General features: G+C 48.5%; 1 protein-coding gene across 1 annotated transcript; it reads right to left on the reverse strand.

Annotated features, from left to right (window-relative positions):
• Positions 1 to 4,497: 4,497 nt before the first annotated feature.
• LOC147108564 (uncharacterized) lies at positions 4,498 to 6,359 on the reverse strand. The gene has a single exon (XM_086006043.1). It carries the CDS (start codon positions 6,276 to 6,278, stop codon positions 4,893 to 4,895), a length of 1,386 nt encoding a protein of 461 aa, XP_085862169.1. The 5' UTR covers positions 6,279 to 6,359; the 3' UTR covers positions 4,498 to 4,892.
• Between the last annotated feature and the right edge of the window lie 10,314 nt (positions 6,360 to 16,673).

The following is a 16,673-nucleotide window of genomic DNA, read 5'->3' on the forward strand; positions in this document are numbered from 1 at the left end:
CTGAGTGGACCTCAGTCTTTTGATAGGAACTAGATATTCCTACATTGGTGACCCCGACTTTTGCGAATGGTTTTCGCAGAAGTTACTGAACATGGAAACGAACGCCGTTGCTTTGAAGCTACCACAGTTCTGGGAGCAACAGCCAGCCGTGTGATTCATCCAGGCTGAAGCCCAGTTCGCAATCAGGAACATCGTTGCGGATCAGACCTGTTACTATTACGTGGTCTCTGCCCTCAACAGCGCCACAGCCTCGCGGATCGTCAGCCTGCTTGGTAATCCACCAGAAGATCGCAAGTATGAAACGATAAAGGCACGGTTGTTACAGGAGTTCGGGCTCACGAAGTCGGAGTGCACCCGCCGGCTGCTCGCTACGCCTGGCCTCGGGGACTCCAAGCCGTCCGAGCTCATGAGCCAAATGCTCACGCTCCTGGGCTCCGAACCGGAATGTTTCCTCTTCAGGGAGCTATTCCTCAGCCAGCTACCGGAGCATGTTCAGGCTGCCCTAGCCAGGTCAGAAGTCACAGACTGCGCAGAGCTGGCTGCCGAAGCGGACAAGGTTTTCGCGGTGACACAGCAGTACTGTGCTGCCATGAGGCACCCATCCCCCACAGACGCTGCTCCAGCCCCTCAACCTGCGGGGTTGTGCTTCTACCACGCCCGTTTTGGCGCGAAAGCAGGATGCTGCCGCCCTCCCTGCAGCTTTTCGTTCAAAAAAAACCAACAGCAACCCTGTCGAAAGAGGACCAGTTATAACGAGCACCCTGCGGCTGCGATGGCAATCGGTAATTCAGGAAAACTCCTCTTCGTCACCGACTCCCTATCTGGTCGACGTTTCCTCTGCGACACCGGGGCGCAGTGGAGCATCCTACCCGCGTCAAATCTTGATCTACAAGCCGGGGGGCACGGCCTCTCCCTTGAGGTGGCTAATGGCGGGGCCATTCGGACCTTTGGAAGGCAGCGGGTCCAGGTGTGCTTCGGCGGCCAGCGGTTTTACTGGGATTTCATCACGGCCAAAGTCTCTCAAGCCATCCTCAGGGCGGATTTTTTGTGCGCCAACGGCCTCCTGGTGGATGTAAGGCACCGCCGGTTGGTCAATGCGGCCACTTTTCACTCCATCCCGTGCCACCGCGGTAACGCCGTGTTGCGCACTGTCTCCTATGCGTTCCCACCTCCGGATGACTTCACTCGCCTCCTCGGAGATTTCCCAGACCTGACCAGACCCACTTTCTCTTCCACGGCCACGAAACATGGTGTCGAACATCACATCACCACTACTGGCTCCCTGGTCTATGCACGGGCCCGGCGCCTCGAACCTGGCAAGCTCGCGGCTGCGAAAGCGGAGTTCGACACAATGAAGTGGCTAGGGATTATTCGCCGGTCGAATAGTCCCTGGTCTTCGCCTCTCCACATTGTTCCGAAACCTGGCGGCGGATGGCGGCCTTGTGGCGACTACCGACGCCTGAACGACACCACTACTCCTGATCAGTACCCGATCCCTCATATTCAGGATTTCTCTGCCCATTTGGCGGGAAATACCATTTTTTCAAAAGTTGACCTTGTCCGTAGCTACCACCAAGTCCCCGTGCACCCGCAAGATGTCCCGAAAACTGCAGTCATCACCCCATTCAGCCTGTTTGAATTTCTGTGGATGCCGTTTGGATTGAAGAACGCTGCACAGGCTTTCCAGCGCTTGATGGACTCCGTGCTTCGGGACCTCAAGTTTCTATTCGTCTACCTCGACGACATCTTCATCGCCAGCCCTAATAAAAAGGAGCACATCTGCCATTTACGCACCCTCTTTAGATGCCTCAGTCAACACGGCTTGATCATCAACCCGGCCAAGTGCCAGTTCGGCCTGCAGCAGATTGATTTCGTAGGCCATCACATCACATCGGACGGCGCAATTCCCCTGCAAATGAAGGTGGAGGCAGTTACTTCTTTCCCGCACCCGCAGACTGTCAAGGCCCTGCAGGAGTTCCTCGGGATGGTAAATTTTTATCATTGGTTCGTCCCTAATGCAGCTCTGCTCATGCAGCCCCTGTACGAGGCCCTCAAGGGCAAGTCCGGCAAGTATCCGATTAGCTGGATGGTCGACATGGACCGGGCGTTCGTCGACACAAAAGGCGCCTTAGCCAACGCAACCATGCTGGCGCACCCGCTGCCAGGTGCCACCATCGCCCTTACCACCGACGCATCAGACTACGCCATCGGCACTGTGCAGGAACAGTGGGTGAATGGGACGTGGCAACCACTGGCGTTTTTCAGCCGTCAACTACGGTGAAACGAACGGAAGTACAGCAAGTTCGACCGGGAGTAGCTGGCCCTTTTTCTGGCCATCCGCCATTTCCAGTTCTTGCTGGAGGGACGTCCGTTCATGACTTTTGTGGACCATAAGCCACTAACGTTCGCTATGGCCAAGACCACCGAACCGTGGTCAGCTCGGAACAATGTCAGTTGACGTTTATCTCAGAATTCACCACTGACATTCAGCATGTGTCCAGTAAAGACAACCAGGTGGCGGATTGCCTCTCCCGCGCGACCGTTCATGCAGTCCAGCTCGGCATCGACTATGCCCTCATGGCTGCGGATCAAGCCTCGGATCTGGAAGTCCAATCTTACAGAACCAACCCCTCTAGCCTCCAAGCGGCCGACGTCAAATTCCATGCCGCGAGCACTACGCTACTCTGCGACGTCTCCATAGGAGATCCTCATCCTATCGTGCCAGTCGCCTGGCACCGAAAAGTTTTTGACACCATACACGGGTTGTCGCACCCTGGCATGAAGGCCTCGCAATGGCTGATGTCGTCCAAATTTGTGTGGCGGGGCATGCACATGGATGTCCGCGACTGGGCCAACACCTGCGTGGTCTGCCAAAAGGCCAAGGTGCAGCGTCACGTCAAGGCTCCATTGGCCACTTTCGCTGTTCCGGAACGTAGGTGTGATCATGTGCATGTGGACCTGGTGGGGCCACTTCCGCCTTCGCACGGGTTTACTCATCTTCTTACAATGGTGGACCGCACCACTAGATGGCCTGAGGCGGTTCCTTTGTCATCCACCACTTCCGCACTCTCCTCTTGGGTCATCCGTTTTGGGGTACCGGTGGACATCTCGTCTGATCGTGGGCCGCAGTTTTCTTCTGAGCTCTGGAACGCTGTGGCTCAGGGGCTCAGCGTCAAGCTGCATCACACCACTGCCTACCATCCACAGGCGAACGGCCTGTGCGAACGATTCCACAGGTCACTCAAGGCCGCACTGTGAGCCAGCCTTCAAGGCGCGGGCTGGGTGGACAGGCTTCGATGGGTCCTTTGGGGTCTTCGTACGGCACCTAAAGAAGATCTTCAATCGTCCTCGGCGGAGCTCGTATATGGCCAGCCGCTACGCATACCAGGGGATTTCCTTTCGACTCCAACAGAGCCATGGTCTGTATCCCAGCAGCTCATCAGCCACCAGGAGGCAGCCAGAAGTTTCGCTCCAGTGCCTATGTCGCATCACGGCTTGCAGAGCTCCCACGTCCCAGCTGAGCTGAAGAATGCTGACTATGTGTTTATCCGCCACGACCCTCATCGGGATCCACTCAAACCCCCTTACACTGGTCCTTTCCGCGTGCTAGAGCCGGGAGACAAAACTTTTTGGTCGATACTGGAGGTAAACTGGACCACATTTCGGTTGACCAGTTGCAGCCGGCACACTTGGACCTTGACCGCCCAGTCGAGATCGCACAACCGCCAAAACGTGGCCGACCGCCCACAGTCGCCGTGCCAGATCAAATGCAACTGCCCACCAGCTCGCCCGCCGTCCATCAGCTTCCACTTCAAGGCTGCAGAAGTCGCTCTGACAGGCTTGTCAGGCCTCTTCGCCGTTTTACTTTTGCTGTTAAAGACAATTTTGCGGGGGCGCATGTGGCGGAGCCACTAAGGGACTCTGATCAATTGTATATAATTCCCTTTAATAATATGTTAGCTACAGCCGGAGTCTGTATCTTTGTTTTCACTGTTTACACGTACAGAGCGCGATCACTTTAATAGCGCAGGTAAATGCGATGGCGTCACGCCGTTCATCACGTGATCCCCCACCGGCGGGAAAAATGTGATGACGTCATGACGTCAGCCACGGGACCGCCCAAGCAGTCCTCGTGGAGCCTCTGAACTGACTAGACCTATATTCGATGTTCTCCTGTAGTTATCTGTTAAACTCTGTTAGTTTTCATTAAACCTCGTTTATTTGATCGCCTGAGTGGACCTCAGTCTTTTGATAGGAACTAGACATTCCTACACTATGCTTGTACTATAATGGCACAATGGATTTTTTAAATAAGCATGTTGGGGTTCCATTGGATGCAATATTTTTCCAGAATAGTTATATATCAAGCATACTCATAATCTTGCTACTTGCTTAGGATCACTCATACTCTATGCAAATATAGCAAGCAATTTCAGGCAAATATGCACATAGATGGTCAAATAATTTGGACAACTGCAACAAATGTGAAGCCTGAACTTTATTCAGCAGCTGCAGATTTGGGAATTATGCTTCCACTTCCAAATTAACGCAAGGACAGATCTTCAATCTGACTAAGCCAAAAAAAGTTTAAGAAACATCTTCACATATACAGTTGGAGAATGTGGAGATGGTTGGTACTCCTAGAAGGAAAGGAACGGAAAGCTAGTTTTCTGCATTAACAAACTGTTCCAGAAATTTCAAAAACTCCTTTAGTCAGCACACTTTAAGAACTTTAGCCTTCTTTCTTATCCCTTACCAGAGGATTTTGAGCTTGTGTTGGTCCAGCTGTTGGTTTTACCATGTCTTGTTTGTAAGTCCAGGAGAGCCTGCATTCTTAGTGATGCTTACATAAGGACTGTGGCCTGTTTTCCACTTCTAATTTCACCTCGGTACTATGTTGAGGGAGGACCACGTGTGCCTGGTATCTTATAGTCATATTTTGGAGAGTAAGAAGGGGATGCCTCGCAGCGTGTTCCAGGTTTTAACAAGGCACGGTTTACTTGGGAAGGCCTGTTTGATGTGCCGCAGACATTGCATGAAGGGATTTCTATGCTGTTGGGTTTTCCTATGTAGTTGTGTTGAAGAGGAAAGGCCGTGTCATGATGGATGGATGCAGGAGACGCCCCCCTGCTGTAACTATTCTCTGCAGCGTGGCTGTTTTGCAGGGCCTTTTTCTGGCAAGGACTGAGTAGAGAAGGCAACCCACAGCTGTTATCTGCACAGGAGCCTTGGTTCTGTTGTAGGGCCTTTATCTGACAGGGGCTGAGTTGGGCTCGAATATCATTGTTGTTATCTGCACCGGATCCCTGGCTCTGTTGTAAGGCCATCATCTGACAGGGGCTGAGTTGGGCTGCAGGAGGCAATTGGGAGAACATCGCAGGGTTGCATTGGCATTGCAGATCGATGCTGTTATCTGCAGAGGGTGGCAGCCTGGTTTGTAAAGTCTGTCTGAGTGGGGCAGAAGAATTAAATTGGCAAAAGGTCGCAGCGTTGTTATCAGGTAGGGATCCTGTGGTACCTTGTACCATCTTCATCTCACTAGAGCAAAATTGAGGTGGCAGCCCGAAATTGTTATCCTCAGAGTACATCATGCTGCTTTGCAGGCTCTTTATCTGAGGAATACCGAATTCGGGGGGCATCCGGGAGGTGTTATTTGCAGAGGACCCTGGGTCGTTGTGTGGGGCTTTCATCTGATTGGGGCCAAGTGCAGCAGAAGCATCATATAAGGCGGGGTCAAGTGTGGAGGCCCTTAGAGAGGGGTTAATGGTAGGAGAACTGGTTGAGAATGGGAGGTGCTTGGAGCGGTAGTTTATCGAATTTGAGATATCATGGCGCCTTAACGCATGGTCCCGCTGCGAAAGGGCAGGTGGTACTGACGATGGCTTCTGGCATACAACAGGGGGCACTTGAGCCTCCAGGCGAGCATCGAAAGGGATGTAATAGTCGGCTTCGATCGTTATACTTTGATCTGGATTACTCGTGACTACTACGGTATTTGGGTCCACATCCTCTGGGAGGCCGAATTCGTTGGAAAATCCGTGAAAGGTTTCCCTAATCATTCCATCTTCGTCTTCAGCTACCTCCTTTTGATATCCGGAGACGGTTACCACCCTGTCTGTAATCGACATTTGCACGTTCTCCGGACGGATATCCCCCAGATTTAAACAGAGGGAAAACTTGGGCAATGCGCGGTCTTCTAATTGTGCTGGCAATTTCTGTGCTTGCATCCAATTATCAAAATCCCGGCCGAAGAATGCCCTAGCTTCATCGTCACCCATTGTTCGCCCGATTTGTAAATATCACGAGTTCATGGCTCTTTTCTCTCAAAAGAAAGGCAGGACCCGGAGCAAGTGCACATCCTGACGCCACGGAAATGTAAGCATGAGATCACACACGCTTGTACACCTCTGTGATGAAATTAACTACTGTATAATCATTTCAAGCGTTAATTATAACTATTTTTAAAATATAGAAAAGCATGATATAACAAAAGGCAACAAATCAGTGAAAACCTTAACTGTTAATGATGTTCCGAAGTTACTTTTAATTCGTTGCAACTGATATTTTGCTTTAAAATGAAAATTACTTTTAATACTTGAGTGTGGGAACTGGGGTTCCTAGCCGAAGAATTGAGATTGACTCAGAAAATCAAAAACAATAAAATTTAATGAACAAACGAAGCTGTACAGGAAACTGTAGGATACAATGCAAATAGGTCTGGTCTGCTTGAAAGCCACTCTGGAAACTGCTAGAAGGTTCCGAGCTCTACTGCTAGAAGGTTCCGAGCTCTGACGTCATGACGTCATGACATTCTTCCCGCCGTTGAGAGATCACGTGACGGACGGCATGACGTCATCACGCGGAGTACAGGAAAGAAGCCCTAGTACAGTTAACAGATACATTAAAGGTGCAGCCCCCAGCTGTACTACATTGCTGTAAAAGGAATTGTATACAATTGTCCGTAATCCTCTGGTGGTTCTGCCACGAGTATAATTTTTTTTATCCATTTATGGGATGTGGACATTGCTGGCAAGGCCAGCATTTATTGCCCATCCCTAATTGCCCTTGAGAAGGTGGTGGTGAGCTGCCTTCTTGAACTGCTGCAGTCCGTGTGGTGAAGGTACTCCCACAGTGCTGTTAGGTAGGGAGTTCCAGGATTTTGACCCAGCTACGATGAAGGATCGGCAATATACTTCTAAGTCAGGATGGTTTGTGACTTGGAGGTGGTGGTGTTCCCATGCGCCTGTTGACCATGTCCTTCTAGTTGGAAGAGGTCGTGGATTTGTGAGGTGCTGCCGAAGAAGCCTTGGCGAGTTGCTGCAGTGCATCTTGTAGATGGTACACACTGCAGCCACGGTATGCCGGTGGTGGAGGGAGTGAATGTTTAAGGTGATGGATGGGGTGCCAATCAAGCATGTTGCTTTGTGCTGGATGATGTCGAGTTTCTTGAGTGTTGTTGGAGCTGCACTCATCCAGGCAAGTGGAGAGTATTCCATCACACTCCTTAATTGTGCCTTGTAGGAAAGGCTTTGGGGAGTCATGAAGGTGTGGCACTCGCCACAGAATACCTAGTCTCTGACCTGCTCTTGTTGCCACAGTATTTATGTGGCTGGTCCAGTTAAGTTTCTGGTCATTGGTGACCCCCAGGATGTTGATGGTGGAGGATTTGGCGATGGTAAAGCCATTGAATGTCAAGGGGAGGTGGTTAGACTCTCGCTTGTTGGAGATAGTCATTGCCTGGCACTTCTGTGGCATGAATGTTACCTGACACTTATCAGCCCAAGCCTGAATGTTGTCCAGGTCTTGTTGCATGCGAGCATGGACTGCTTCATTATCTGAGGAGTTATGAATGGCACTGAACACTGTGCAGTCATCAGCAAACTTCCCCATTTCTGACCTTATGTTGGAGGGAAGTTAATTCATGAAGCAGCTGAAGATGGTTGGGTCTAGGACACTGCCCTGAGGAACTCCTGCATTGATGTCCTGGGGCTGTGACGATTGACCTTCAACCACCACAACCATCTTCCTTTGTGCTAGGTATGACTCCAGCCAGTGGAGCGCTTTCCCCCCAATTCACATTGACTTCAGTTTTACTCAGGCTCCTTGATGCCACACTCGGTCAAATGCTGCCTTGATGTCAAGGGCAGTCACTCTCGCCTTCAGCTCCTTTGTCCATGTTTGGACCAAGGCTGTAATGAGGTCAGGTGCCGAGTGGTCTTGGCCGAATCCAAACTGGGCATCAGTGAGCAAGTGCCGCTTGATAGCACTGTCAATGAGACCTTCCATCATTTAGCTCATGAATGAGAGTAGACTGATGGGGTGGTAATTGGCCGGATTGTCTTTGTCCTGCTTTTTGTGGACAGGACATACCTGGGCAGTTTTCCACATTGTCGGATAGATGCCAGTGTTGTAGCTGTACTGGAACAGCTTGGCTAGAGGCATGGCTAGTTCTGGAGCACAAGTCCTTAGCACGATAGCTGGGATGTTGTCGGGCCCATAGCCATTTAGGACCGGAAATATTTTTGTATATTTCTTATCATAACAAGGTAGTCAGCAATTGAAGGATTAAGTACTGCAACAATCCTGAGGGGATGATCAGTGGGAAGGTGAAGTTGTAATCCCTCCATTCACTGGGGAAGGGGAGGGAGAGGTTGGTATGTAAAGCAAATCCCATAATGTTCTGTGTTGGGAAGGAGAGAAATGCAAAAGGTGAAGTTCTGTTGCAGTTGCGAACTTTCATCACTGTTACTGATTACTACTAAATACGCTGTACTATACAGAATACATTACTGCATTTGGAGTTTTATCTGGAAGAAGTTGAAGACTTTGTCATCCAATGCTTATCTTGGTCTTCACAGTATGAAACAGGTTAAAGGAATATTGGGGGTGAATTTGTCAGCTGTGGCTCAGCGGGTAGCACTCTTACCTCTGAGTCAGAAGATTGTGAGTTCAAGTCCTACTCCAGAGACTTGAACACAAAAATCTAGGCTGTGCTGCACTGTCGGAGGTGCCGTCTTTCAGATGAGACTTTAAACCGAGGCCTCGTCATCTCTCTCAGGCGGATGTAAAAGATCCCATGGCACTATTTTGAAGAAGAGCAGGGGAGTTATCCCCGGTGTCCTGGCCAATATGTATCCCTCAGTCAACATCACTAAAAACAGATTATCTGGTCATTATTACGTTGTTTGTGGGAGCTGGTTGTGTGCAAATTGGCTGACCTGTTTCCTACATTACAACAGTGACTACACTTAAAAAGTACTTCATTGGCTGTAAAGAGCTTTGGGACCTGTGATGGTCGTGAAAGGCTCTATATAAATGCAAATTCTTTCTTTCTCCCTGTGCAATGCCACGCGGTTGAATCATCTATATATATATAAAGCGGTCGATCTGTCTGTCTGTCTGTCCTTCTGTCTGTCTGTCCTCGGGTGTGCGTCTGTCTGGCTATGCGCTCGAAAGTTATACCGCATACCTACGCGGGTGTTACCTCCGAAGAAAGCTTACGCTTCCGGGACGCTGGTAAGCGTATTTACTTTTTGGTCGGATGAAAATTGTTCGCGCCTTATGCAAAAAACCTTCAAAATTAAACTCATTATCTGCTAGCATTGATTGACTGACGTCAAGGTTCGACCAATCCTGTGCCGTCACGATTGACCAATCCTACAGTACAGTCCCCTGATGGTTGGCCAATCGGTGTGTGTGTGTGTGGGCAGGACTAATCGTTTTCATCTCGGGGATCTGGCAGCCATTGTTTCAGTGCTTGCAGCTTCCAGCTCAAACTACTTTGAAAGTTAGTATCTCTTTTAAAAATAACATAAGATTTACCAAAAACGTTTTATAAGTACTTTCACTTTCATCTTTCAAGGTATTAAAAAGGTAGAAATGTTGCCCGGCAGCACATTCACAAAGGGACACAGACAGGGCCCCAAAGCCTGGCACTCGATTTAAACCGCCCAGCCCAAAACAGCCCTGGCAAAGCCGGGCTCCCCCCAGCTAGTATTATATAAATTTATAAAGATAGATGTGTACTTGAGATACAAAGTACCATCAGTACTGGAGGGTTCCCTTTGATTCTAGCGCCCAGCGATCTGCAACCACTTCTGATGCAGATGTCGCTTCCTGCAAATGGCTGCTTTAGACCGGCTGTGGGGTGTAAAACCGACATCCCCACGGAACATCTGACCTGCAGACGGCCTGGCCTTTGAGAAATTTCACCGAAAGTGGCCCCGACACTCTGGCAGCTGAATTTGGAGCACTCTTAACTTTCTGAAGCTGGTCTTTCCTGTGGCTCTGAGGCCTTTCCTGAAGCTTGTCCGAACATCTTCACCAACAGCCCTCGCGCTCGCTGACCCTCCAATCGCTGCTTTACTTCGTTTCCCGCGCTCTCCAGCTACTCGCGCTTTTCCAGTTGGCTTTGAACACTGAGCTCGGGCGGGCGCGCGAGCGCGCGGCCACTGACTGCACTCTGCAGTACCAGCGCTGTGCTCCCCTGCTCGCTCCTCAAGCCCTCTCCTCAGTTAGACATTGCTGTGTGACAGGATGGGAAACGGATTCCACCACCCGAAGTCAGGCCGACAGACTGAAGATTTAAGGAGTCTCTCTATCTCTCAACTCCAGCGTCTGAGAAATCTAAAAAGAAACACATGATGGAAATGGAAAAGCAGAGGGTGGCGAAGCCCAGCTTCGCCCGCATTGAAAGGAGCAAAAACCAAAGCTGGGGGCAAAAAAGAACGAGCTCAAAACTTGTTGAGTGAAAAGGACTCCGATGAGGAGGTGGAGGAAAAAAAACTACTTCCCCGAGTCCAAACCCAGAGACCACTTATACTGAGAACTATCACATGGAAATCCAAAAGTCAAATAGTCAGGGTTGCTGAACAAGCTCGAATGAAGGCAAACGCAGATGTTGGCCCAGTAATTCCTGTCACAACGCGCGAATACGGACAGGGTACTCACGCGTGTGCCAGGAGGAATTGCCGGTTTTCAGCATGCACAGCGCATGCGCTGAAAACCGGCATTTCCTGTCCTCTGACCCAAGGGGTTAAGAGGCTGAACGCATGCGCGGTATTGGGCAGCGCGTGCGACTTGGATTTCCTGTATTTTTACAGATTTGCGCATGTATAAAGGGCTCCGGTTTTTACGCATTGAAAAACCACACGTAAGTACTTAGTTTTACAGGTAAGTGGTCTTTTAGTACAATTTAGAATTTTTTTTTCCACAGGTTTATTATTTTTAAAGAATCTACAGTAAGGTAAGTTTAGTTTTAGATCCTATTTTTCAAAAATTTATTTTTTTCAAAAATTTGATTAATTGTTTAAAATAGTTTTTTAAAGTTATTCATAGTTAATTTAATTATTGGGATGCTTTTTAAAATTTTATTTAAAGTTTAAGTAGTGTTTTGGGGTGCCGTACTTTTCATGAGATTGACAGTCTTTACTATCAAACTTATGAATGAAGTTTCCCCTCCTCTGATTGGCTGAACAGTGCTCACCTGATCCCAGCCGGCACATCGCACTAACTACGCCGCTGGGTCAGGTTAGCACAGCGCGCCGAGATCAGAACCTGGCCACTGACAGGAAATCCACTGCGGGCCAGGTTTCAGATGTCGGCGCGCCGGGTAAGTGCACATCGGGGGCTTGCACGCGCGGCAAGCCCCCGACACCAAGTTCTGGGCCAAAGATGTCATGGCCGGGGGTTCCTCCGCATATACGCCCAGAGAGACGTGTAACCTGGGTGTAAAGCTGTTATGTGGCTTCCCAAAAATTCGGGTCTCCACGGGTGAGTACGCACAGGGTACTCACCCATAAGCCCAATGGAAGTGCCGGTTTCCTGCATGCACTGCGCATGCGCGGGAAATCGGCACTTCCGTTCCCCTGAACGAAGGGGTTCAGAGGTGGAACGCGTGCGCAGGAGAGGCTGCGCGTGCGCATCGAACTTCGGTTTTTTATATAGGTTTTCCCGGGAAGGTAAGCCTCCAGAAGTTACACATATAAAAAGCAGGCGTAAGGGAGCTTTTTACAAGGTAAGTGGTGAATTAATTAAAATTAAAACATTTTTTCCACAGGTTTATTATTTTTAAATACTTTAAAGCAAGGTAAGTTTATTTTTAGCCCCGTTAGAAAATAAAATTATTTTTTTCAAAAATTTAAATTATTGTTTAAAATAGTTATTTCATGTAATTTATAGTTTATTTAAAAAATGTACTTGAAGATTTAGTGCTATTTTGGGGCCGTAGTATTTATAAGTTTTGACAGCTCTTCCTGTCAATCTTATGAATGGAGCATTCCCTGCTCCGCTTGGCTCCCCATGGCCCATGTGATCCCAGGGGACGCATCGAACTAACTGCGCCCCTGGGATACGCAAGCACTGCGCGCAGGCAGCTGGACCAGGCCCCGGATCGGAATTCCACAGGGGCCCACAGCTCAATGGCCGGCATGCTAGGTAAGTGCAGGTCGGGGGCTTGCACCCGCGGGAAGCCCCTGACCCGAATTTCTGGGCCCATGGGATTTTGGGCATAAGGGAGTTTCGCATGTAGCTACAATACGCCCAAGTCTCTTCGATCTTCTACGTCCGACCATCAAACACTCCATTCGAATGAATCTCCGCCCACAAGACTTGCCATCCATACTCTCAAATATGAGTATCCTCCAATTGTGCTTTTTCGAGGGTTTCTTAACATTTCGACCAGATTTCCAGGCGCAGCAGGAAAGGAAGTAATTCTTCTGGTGTTTAATTACTATTTTTTCAACGTTTAAGAAAAACATCACTGAGACCTGCTTTGTATTTTCTGTTTCTTTGAATGGGTTTTTATGGCTTAATAGAAATTGAAAAGCTTCCCCGATTGAAGGTTCCTAAACATGCTGTGCCTGATCATTAAATTAATTGAAACTTAAATGTTCATGCATAGAGAAGAAATATATAGCGTGGGTTCGTCCTTTTCCTTGGGCTCTGATATTCTTTACGCTGATTTACGGCCATTGTAAGTTCAGGCGTATGCGTTTGGGAGGAAACTTGGGCATAACTTTATATGAGCAAAATAAACTCGACATTGAGTGCATTTTTGGGTTGCACCAAGGGATGAAACTCCAGTTCCATGGAGCAATCAAATGACGACTGATGGGGATTAGTGACATGTTATAATCAGAAGCCCTTTGCAAGCAAATTAACGATTGCGTCTAACCTCTGGATCAATCTGTCTTGTGCCAAAATCAGAAAGTTTAAAGTTCCTGATGTCCTTTTCTGTGAGAAATGTAGAGATGTGAAAGAAGTAAGTAAATCAGGCTCAGACCTGAAGAAGTTTCCTTGAATGAGTAATTCATAACCCGGTTTTGTGACTCGTCTGCCTGAGGCAAGAAACATGAAATGAAAAAGGGCGTTAGGTCAGCCAAAGAAACTTGAAAAAAGCCAAAAAGGAGTTACTTGATTCTAACAGGAGTGAAGCATGCAGATTGCCATGGGAAGGAAAGGTTCCTCTTTTGCCCACTTCTACATACAACACTTAAAGTACTTTTTAAAAATTTGTTCCTGGGATGTAGGCATCGTTGGCAAGGCCAGCATTTATTGCTCATCCCTAATTGCCCTTGAGAACATGGTGGTGATGAAGGAACAGCGATATGTTTCCAAGTTGGGATGCTGTATTACTTGGAGAGGAACTTGGAGGTGGTGATGTTCCCATGCGCCTGCTGCCCTTGCCTTTCTAGGTGGTAGAGGTCGTGTGTTTGGGAGGTGTTGTCGAAGAAGCCTTGGCGAGTTGCTGCAGTGCATCTTGTAGATGGTATGCACTGCAGCCACGGTGCGCCGGTGATGGAGGGATTGAATGTTTAAGGTGGAGGATGGGGTGCCAATCAAGCAGGCTGCTTTGTCCTGGATGGTGTTGAGCTTCTTGAGTGTTGTTGAAGCTGCACTCACCCAAGCAAGTGGAGAATATTCCATCACACTCCTGACTTGTGCCTTACAGATGGCGGAAAGACTTTGGGGAGTCAGGAGGTGAGACACTCGCCAGAGAATACCCAACCTCTGACCTGCTCTTGTTGCCACAGTATTTATGTGACTGGTCCAGTTAATTTTATGGTGAATGATGACCCCCAGGATGTTGATAATGGGGGATTTGATGATGGTAAAGTCGTTGAATATCAAGGGGCAGTGGTTAGATTCTTGCTTGTTGGAGATAGTCATTGCCTGGCACTTGTGTGGTGCGAATGTTACGTGGCACTTATCAGCCCAAGCCTGAATGTTGTCCAGGTCTTGCTGCATGCAGGCAGGGACTGCTTCATTATCCGAGGAGTTACAAATGACACTGAACACTGTGTAGCTTTAAGTGAACATCCCCACATCTGATTTTATGATGGAAGACAGGTCATTGATGAAACAGCTAAAGATGGTTGGATCTAGTATACTGTTCTGAGGAACTCCTGCAGCAATGTCCTGGGGCTGAGATTATTGACCTCCAACAACCACAACCATCTTTATTTGCGCGAGGTATTACTCCAGCTAGTGGAGAGTTTCCCCTTAATTCCGATTAACTTCAATTTTACTAGGGCTTCTTGATGCCACACTCTGCCAAATGCTCCGTTGATGTCAAGGGCAGTCACTCTCACTTCAGCTCTAGAATTTAGCTCTTTTGTCCATGTTTGGACCAAGGCTGTAATGAGGTTTGGAGCTGAATGGTCCTGGCGGAACCCGAGCTGTGCATCAGTGAGCAGGTTATTGGTGAATAAGTGCCACTTGAAAGCACTGTCAGCGACACCTTCCTTCACTTTACTGATGATTGAGAGTAGGCTGATGGGGCAGTAATTAGCCGGATTGGATTTGTCCTTTTTTGTGGACAGAACATACCTAGGTAGTTTTCCACATTGTCTGATAGATGCCAGTGTTGTAGCTGTACTGGAACAGCTTGGCTAGAGGCACGGCTAGTTCTGGAGCACAAATCGTCAGCACGATAGCTGGGATGTTGTCCAGGCCCATAACCTTTGCTGTATCCAGTGCGCTCTGCTGTTTCTTAATGTCATGTGGAGTGAATTGAATTTGCTGAAGACTGGCTTCTGTGATAGTGGAGGAGCCCGAGATTGTAGTGTATGTGCCTTTAAGAGCCCCCTGTGTACCGTAATGCCGGTAATGGCCACTCGGGCTATATAAGCCTGTATATTGTGTTGTATCAGTTAGTTCACCTCTAGACTTTGTTCAGTAAACACCTGTGAAACTAACTCCTGCCTTCAGTGTCTCTATTAACACACGGATACAACAGTGGCGACGAATTGGAAACGGACTTACCTGCAATTCGGCAGCACTTCAAGGACATCGATTCCTCAGACGTCCAAAGTCGAAGAAAAGCAAGCAAAAAAAAAAACAAAAAAACTGTGGTTTCACCAGCTAGCCGAGCTGGTGACAGGTACTGCAATAATCCTTCCTGGGCGGCGGGCTGGGGCTCCATCGGCTGGCTCTGCAGCGAGGCCAAGCAGCGAAGGCGGAGGCAAGCAGAAACAGATGGGGGGGAGCACTCGGGAGACGGCCGGCGCTGCAAAGCAGGTCAGCGTTCGGACCTAGCAGAGGGGGGGAGAAGTCCCAAAGAGTCCGGCGGGAACGAGTCTCCACCTGAAAATTTAAAAAAAAAAAAAAAAATTTAATCCGCGGGAAACAGCGTTGTCAGCAGCAGCGGCGGCGGGAAAGTGCAGGGAGTGCCATATTTTTTCTGCAGGAAAGAAAGGAAAGCGCAGGAAGTGCCATTTCTTTTCCAGGATACCTAAGGCTGGCAATATTGATGCTTTTGATAATGATACAGAGGATTGGACCACATATGTGGAAAGAGTGGAAGTATATTGCACAGCAAATGGGATAGAAAATGATAAAAAGGCGTCAGTACTTCTAAATCTAATGGGCGCAAAGACATATGGGCTGTTACGAAACTTAATCACTCCAGCCAAACCAAAGGACAAGAATTTTAAGGAGATTGTTGATACCCTACAGGAGCACTTAAACCCAACACCGCTGCTGATAGCGGAACGATTCAAATTCTTCAAGAGGAATCAGCACAAGAATGAAAGTAACGCTGATTACCTCACCGAATTAAGAAAGCTATCAAAGCACTGCCAATTCGGGGCAGGACTGGCAGATTCTCTTCGAGACAAATTCGTCTGCGGTCTCCTAAGTGAAGGAACACAGAAAAGGCTGCTTTCTGAGAAAGATTTGACACTGGACAAGGCTTTCAGTATGGCTGTATCATACGAAGCAGCCGCAAGAGTGGCTGCAGAGATACAGCAAAAGACACAGGACTTCGGCACCCATGAAATGACACAGGGATTAGAGAGATGTTATCGCTGCGGCAGATCCACCCATGACCAGAGGGACTGCTGGTTCAAGGACAAAGCATGCAGGCAATGCAGAAAGATTGGACACATTGCACGGGTATGCCGATCTGGACAAAAAAAATCGACGGACAGGAAAAAAAAAATCAATAAAGAAAAGTACAGAAAGGTACAAATGATGACAGACAGTAGCTCCGAAGACCAGAAGAGCGATAGCGACTCCGGAAACAAGAGACTAAGCTGTCTCAAATTACATAATGTAATTGCCAAAGAAGATTACCAGACCATTTGGGCTACCCTCACGATAGCAGGGTCCCCAGTTAAAATGGAGCTAGATACAGGATCAGCTCTGACCGTCATAAATCGATGGGATTCCGA

This window comes from Somniosus microcephalus, chromosome 13, assembly GCF_052327205.1.
Source record: "Somniosus microcephalus isolate GS21.2 chromosome 13, FLI_Smic_1.0, whole genome shotgun sequence".
In the NCBI taxonomy this organism is placed as follows: domain Eukaryota; kingdom Metazoa; phylum Chordata; class Chondrichthyes; order Squaliformes; family Somniosidae; genus Somniosus; species Somniosus microcephalus.